Genomic DNA, 7,483 nt, shown 5'->3' on the forward strand with positions numbered 1-7,483 from the left:
AGAGCCTTACCCATGTTTTTAATTTATAAATGTATTTTCACATGAACCTTCAAAATACGTGCTTATTAGGTAATCAATTAATAGAAAGAGGAAACAACCTAGTTTAAACACTACCTGGAATATCTCCATTCATGTTTCAACTCCAAATACATTATGAAATTTTTCTCTAAAAATGACAAAATAATCAGATACAAATCCACTCATTTTTTAGAGCCTATTGGCAGAAACAGAAAAGAAATTTCGGAATTATTTTGTTTAGTAAAAAAAAAAAAAAAATCTTGGTGTTTCAGATAATTTTACTTAATTTAGAACTGAAAGAAATTGACAAAATGCAAGACAAGTGTGCTTTCCATATTTAATGGTAGAATATTTCAACTAGTTATAGCCCCAGAAATAGACGTCTGTATAGCTTGTAGTTCACAACCTCTAGACCAAGCAGCACACGCTTTAAGAAAAACATCTCCCGTGCCTTCAATGGAAAAACGAAGCAATTATCTACTCTTGCAGATGAACTAGCCTACCTATCAGGTTATATTTTTTATAACTTACATTTCTGTGCCTTATTTGTTGCTGTCTGGACTGTTTGATTTTATTTTTATTTTTGGTTTTAGTTGTGCCGCCTGTATTCCATGATGTGTTTTATAACTGTGCTAAATGAATTGTTAGTTGCCCAGAAAAGCTATACCCATGCAGTTCATTGTCATTGATATGCAGGCTGTGGTTCTGTTGGATTTAATAACAGACTTGAGTGACCTTATGCTTCCCTTTCCACCTGCAGGGCAAACTGGTGCGGGAAATAACTGGGCGAAAGGTCATTATACGGAAGGTGCAGAGCTTGTCGATTCAATCATAGACGTAATAAGAAAAGAAAGTGAACACTGTGACTGTCTGCAGGGATTCCAGCTCACTCATTCACTTGGAGGTGGAACTGGTTCCGGTATGGGAACTCTGCTCATCAGCAAAATCAGAGAGGAGTACCCAGATAGGATAATGAATACCTTCAGTGTTATGCCATCTCCCAAGGTCTCGGACACAGTGGTGGAACCATACAATGCCACCCTGTCTGTTCACCAGCTGGTAGAAAACACTGATGAAACCTATTGCATTGACAATGAAGCATTATACGATATCTGTTTCCGTACTTTAAAGCTTACAACCCCAACCTATGGAGATCTGAACCACTTGGTGTCTGCAACAATGAGTGGGGTCACCACATCTTTGCGATTCCCTGGTCAACTCAATGCTGATCTTCGAAAGTTAGCAGTAAATATGGTTCCTTTTCCACGCCTTCACTTCTTCATGCCTGGTTTTGCACCTCTGACAGCTCGAGGAAGCCAGCAATATCAGGCACTTACCGTTCCAGAGCTCACCCAACAGATGTTTGATGCCAAAAACATGATGGCAGCCTGTGACCCAAGGCATGGACGTTACCTAACAGTCGCCACAGTGTTCCGTGGACCCATGTCAATGAAAGAGGTAGATGAGCAGATGCTTGCCATTCAAAACAAGAACAGCAGCTATTTTGTGGAATGGATCCCAAACAACGTCAAAGTAGCAGTATGCGATATCCCACCCCGTGGTCTCAAGATGGCTGCCACCTTCATTGGAAATAGCACAGCCATCCAAGAGCTCTTCAAGAGGATATCTGAGCAGTTCTCTGCCATGTTTAGAAGGAAGGCTTTTCTCCACTGGTTCACTGGTGAAGGGATGGATGAGATGGAATTCACAGAAGCAGAAAGCAACATGAACGATTTGGTTTCAGAATACCAGCAATACCAAGAAGCAACTGCCAATGATGAGGAGGAACAATTTGAAGAGGATGAAGAAGAAATTGCTGAATAAAGAGCACTCTTTCAATGAAAGAACTATACACTGCCATCTTTGAGCAAAATAAGAACTGAAAAATTGTGCTTTTTATTTGAACTCAAGCAAGAGACGCAGTTGGTTGTGTAATTTGTTCAAAGCAGATCACAGTTTTTTAGTCAAACTGTGAAGGGGAGGCTAGGCTCTGAGCAACTTAAAGCAATATGTGCAGTAGTGAAGTTTTGAAAACCTACTTTATTCATAATAAAAAAAGTCTAACAATGTGTCCTTTTTGTAGGAAGGTGCAATTCCAAACTCTGTTTGCAATATACCATGTAATTAACTACCAAAGTTGGATTATCCATCTAGTTTTTTATTATTTCTATACAGGCAATCTGGATTTTTAAAATTATTTCTCTGCATAAACATAAAACATTGAATCAATGTTTTCCTCATAAAGGCCAAAAGAATATGCAGGCAAAACTTATATGGATAAGGAGTGTCAGGAAGCAGCCTTCACCTTTAAATTTAGGCCCAGATTTAAGACGGCCTTGCAGGGTCATTTTTTTTACGGTAAAGTGGCTTTAGATGGCCAAAAACGTACCAACAGTTACAAAGTGGCGCAAAGCATGCATTGCGCCACTTTGTAACCCTTTGCGCTACATTATTCATGCCGCATGCATAATGTATGCAAAGAGGACGTTCCCGCAGTAGGGGGGGGCTGAAAAATTGGCGCAAACAAATCTACAAGATTTCTGTGCATCATTTTTTTGGCACTTTTAATGCCTGCTCAGGGCAGGCGTTAAAAGGGGGCACACCATTGTTTATAATGGGCCCCTATGTACTGTTCAGGGTGAGTGCCAAAAATGACACTGATGTGGTGTTAGAATGGCACAAGGGGCTCTTAAACATGCCCCATAGTTTTTAAGTATGAAGGAAAGAGATTATGGGAGAAGATAACCAGGTGTCTTATCGAAGTGTATGTGCTGTTAAATAAATGCCAATACTTCTTTATGCTAAACATTCATATTATTGTTAATGGTACTGCACCAATAAATGGTATTTAGAACGAATCAATAATTTTTATTTCATTTTTATTCTGTGTAGCAAGAATTAAAAAGTCTCCAACCCTAGCTTAACTTCCACCCTTACACGTATGTACGCTGTCTCCTGTGCAGCCATTTTGTACTGGGTGGCGACCCTGCAGTTAGCTTTGCTTCTAAACTGTTGTAATTTGCAAACAACCACATTTTCTTTTCTTAGCAATGGAGTATCAGTCTTGAAGACAGAACATTATAGTTATATATTATTGAAATGCTGCGCACAGTTGCCAGATCTCACTCCTTGTAGTTGGAGCAATATCTAGCACAACTCCTGTTACTCAAACTAACCATAAGTAGCCCATTCTACTGTGAAATACCAAAACCTAATGCAAATACTAAAAAAAGTAGTGGACGCTTGCCCATTCCACGTTAGGTGCCGTAACCCACTTAACCAGCTCATCATGAACAAGTTTAGTTAAGGAGCATCTTAATCACTGACAAAGAATGCATGTGCCTTCCAGTCCCAAAACCAATTACTTTAGTAAGTTGCACAAAAAATACAAACAAGGGAATGTAAACAAATTCTCTCAGTCTTCAGGAAAGCTATACGTCTATCGCGCTGTGGGGTTTCTGCCAATGAGCATCGCCATTGACGTTAACTATGACAGTGTCAATCTGTAGCATAGAGGCCAGAGATTACCAGCACTTTAACTTTCCGCTCCAGCACTCGAGTGCTCTTAGCAATGTGACGTAAGGTGTTCACCGTGACTCATCCCCTTGTTGTCTATGCAGATACACAGTATTTTGGAGGGTAATTTATGTTTCCTGCATGGATCACCCTGTTTCTTTAAAACTGGTTTAAAGTGTCTACTCTTATTCCCTCCCAATCAAAAATATTAATTAAGGCTGATGTACAGTATATGTAATCATTTCCTAGACATGGTCAATGGCTGGCCTCAAATTAGGGTACAGGATCAATCCATGCTGTAAAATTGTATTATTTACTATTCTAGGTAATGTAGATAGTTGTGAGGAATCTTCATCCCACTATTCCATCTTGTCAGGTGAGCAGGAGCGCTCTCCTAGCTTCTTCCTTTCTTGGGTCCATGCACCTCTAGATTTCCTTCTTCACCAGCCGCTCACCAGCATTACCCATTCGATCTTCCATTAAGGACAACCTCCTAAAGGCGGCTGCACCAGTATGAAATCATCACTGGGCCCGGCAGGATGAAGTGTAAGCATCAGATCCTGAATCTCAGTCCTGATAAACTAACTGCTTATCACTATTACGCTTCACGCTACATCGCCTCTAACTAAATCTAACCTTGTTTTCCACACCCTGACTTTAGCTCTTGTACATCCACTAACTGCTGTGCTCTCTCTCACCTTTGGCTGCTGTCTAAGAATTACAGGACGCAGTCAACTCACTTTCTGCGCTATACCCAGGGGTGGCCCCTCCGCTATGTCGGAAGAGCTCCGCCCCGCTGCTGAAAGCAGAAGTATTTTATTATCACTTTATTTTTCCGCTTAGTGAGGACAAGGTGGGGCTAGCCACCCCCACGTCACCCAGGAGGAGGAGCAGTATGTTCACTTCTAAGTGAGCATGTCAGTTTGGATAAATGTTCCGAGGCCGGTCAAACTGACTTGCACACTTAGAACTCTCCACCCAGTATATTGCACAGCTGGGTGGAGACCAAGAGCATGCTCCCACTCCCTTCCCGAGTGGCATTTTTACCCACTCAAGCCAATCCCGGCGCTTCTCTCATGCGGTAATAGCATGAGAAGCATCTGGATTGAGAGGGGAGGGAAGGAAGACGACGAGAAGAATCAAGACAGTAGGAGCGGAGGAAAACAGAGGCGGTAGGTAATTTGTTTTTTTGTTTTTTAGTATTGCCCCCAGCGCTGCCACCCACTGACCCCTTTTCTGGCAGCACCTGCTACTGGTTATATCCAGTCCCCAGTCTTTTCTGACCATTTACCTGTACAACAAGGGAAAAGTGATGAGGCATGTCAGTTCTGATTTGTCCACATATGGCCTCCTACTAATGTTCACATTTTTACTGAACTAGGTTTTGTTCCCATCCTGGTCTTTGCCTTTGTTCACATTTCCCCTGTGCCCTAGTGAGTCAAGAGGTATCTGGAACAAACCAGGCCTCTTGTAGCCGTCAAGCTCAACAAACAATTCTTGAAAACTGCAAAGACCCAAGTGGCTCCATTTCGTACTTTTGATGCCTTAGTTGGCATTAGCACACCTTTTCACCTTTATTTACTCCAAATTCCCGATTGCAGATCTAATAGAATTTAGTCTGGCCTTTTTTCAAACCAGCCTCAACATTTGAAAACCACTACTTCTTCCATTTTTCCATGCTCAAACAGTGAACATGCTCCGTGGGGTGTAAACTCTGGGTTGATGTGAAGATGTAAAAAGGGAGTGAGGTACAGTGACGTTAAGGAAGTAAGCTTGCCCCCAACACCTTAAATTTTTTGTCAACGGATTGATGTATAAAGATCAAGGCCTAAGATATTTAGTGAGCTACAAAATTTCACACAAAAACTGGCATCCCGTTCCTACTCCCATGTTCACCAAGGGGCTCGTTTACAAAGAAATGACGCAGCATGGAGCTGCAAGCCAGCTTCCTGCATTGCGTCATTTTGAAAGAGCAGGAATGCATCACATTTAGAGAAATACAACACATCCCTGTACTTTACTCTGCGCTGGTACACAATCTGCTGCCTAGCGCCAACGCAGACACCCTTGCACCAAGGGTATCTGCTTTGCAGGGATGATTTATGTGCAAGAAGGCACACCGTTCTGCACATAAAAAAAGTTACTTACCTTTAGTAGGAATCATCTGAGAGAAATATTCCAGTTGCAGATTACTTACCTTAGAATTTACCACAGGCGCCAGACTGGATCCGGAGATTTTTCTTCGAGGAGTACCCTTGCGCGCCGTCCGGTGGTGTTGGTTGACTCCATGTACGTGATTGGCGTCGTGGTCGCAATGATAAGGTCGTGCTGACGTCAGTTTCTTTCCACGACTTTCAACGCCAGAAGCGCAGAGCCATGAAGGACACTGTTACTGGTGCACCATAGTTAGGGCCTGAAAGGGAAGTCCCTGTCCCTAGAAATCAGTTCGCAGAGCAGGGAGGATGGGTAAGTCGGTAAGGAATCTGCAACTAGAATATGTTTCTATCACATAATTTGTTACCAAAAGTAAGTAACTATTTCATCTGATAGAGACTTTTAGTTGCAGATTCCTTACCTTTGAATAGATACCCAAGCAATAGTATCTCCAGAGGTGGGTCTGAAACTAAGATCTTACTAAGAAGTCCTGCAGGACCTAATGGCCAAAGCAGCCATCCCTGCGTTTCTGCTGACTGTTCATGCAGTAGTATTTAGTGAATGTGTGCAGGGACTCCCACGTTTCTGCCTGGCAGATGTCCAGGACTGGAACTTGCATGCTAATGCAGTGGCTCCAGCAGTTGCTCTGGCAGAGTGAGCATGCAAACCGTCCGGGGGTTGCTTCTTAGCCAAAGTGTAGCACATTTTGATGCAGAGAACAACCGATCTAGAGATGGTCTTTTTCTGCACCATTTGTCCTTTCTTTGCACCCACATAATCAACAAAGAGTTGATCGTCCTTCCGGAAGTCTTTGGTACGATTAAAGTAGAACGCCAACGCTCTTTTTGGATCCAGACAGTGGAGTCTTTCTTCTCAAGAAGGATGTGGGGGTGCCTAAAAAGTAGGCAAGGTGATGGATTGGCCTACATGAAAGGGCATGACCGCTTTAGATAAGAAAGAGGCCCTGCAACAAAGCACCACTTTGTCAGGATGGACAGAGTTAAAGACTGGCTTTGAAGAAAGAGGTTGCAGCTCACTCACTTTACGTGCAGCGGTGATGGCTACAAGGAAGGCTGTTTCTAAAGTGATAAGCCAAAGAGAACAATTATGAAGAGGCTCAAAAGGAGCACACATGAGGAAAGTGAGTACCAAGTTCAAATCCCACTGGGGATTTATGAACATGGCAGGCAGAAGTGTGGGTATGACCTTTGAGGAATCTCCCAAAAATGGGAGATTTAAACAAGGAGGGTTGATCAGGTAGTCTGCGGAAAGCAGAGATGGCAGACAGACAACCCTTAAAGGTGCCCAAAGCAGAGCCCTGCTGGGCAAAAGAGTACAAACAAAAGAACCTCAGACAGGGGCAGAAAGGAGATCAACAGACTTGTTGGTACATCATGCCACAAATTTATGCCAAAGATATACTGTCTTGGTGGAGGTATCTCTGGTTGCCAAAATAAAATTACAGACTTAAGGCAGAAGGTCGAAAGCTTTCAACTGCTGCTGCTCAATCTCCACGCAAGAAGGCCGAGTCTAGACAGGTTAGAGTGGAGAACTGTCCCCTGCTGCTGGGATAGAAGATCCTGCCAAAGAGGCAGTTAGAGTGGAGGATCGATGGCCACGTGCAGAAGCTTGGTATGCCACACTCTTCGTGCCCAGTGCCACAAGAATTACTAGGGCCCGGTCATTCTTGATCTTGAGAACTCTGGGCAGAAGTGGTATTGGCAGAAAGGCATATAAGGGGCCTAAGTTCCACTTGAGACAAAAAGTGTGTGCTGTGGAAACTCCAATGCGCAAA

General features: G+C 42.9%; 1 protein-coding gene across 1 annotated transcript in view; it reads left to right on the forward strand.

Moving 5' to 3' along the window:
• TUBB6 (tubulin beta 6 class V) overlaps positions 1-2,089 on the forward strand; it is a 38,227-nt gene extending 36,138 nt beyond the window's left edge. Inside the window, exon 4 of the mRNA XM_069219755.1 lies at positions 779-2,089. Within this exon, the coding sequence (XP_069075856.1) occupies positions 779-1,842 (1,064 nt within the window). The 3' untranslated portion in view covers positions 1,843-2,089. The remainder of the gene's footprint in view (positions 1-778) is intronic.
• Positions 2,090-7,483: the final 5,394 nt, after the last annotated feature.

The sequence above is a fragment of the Pleurodeles waltl genome, chromosome 2_2 (genome assembly GCF_031143425.1).
Source record: "Pleurodeles waltl isolate 20211129_DDA chromosome 2_2, aPleWal1.hap1.20221129, whole genome shotgun sequence".
NCBI classification, from domain to species: domain Eukaryota; kingdom Metazoa; phylum Chordata; class Amphibia; order Caudata; family Salamandridae; genus Pleurodeles; species Pleurodeles waltl.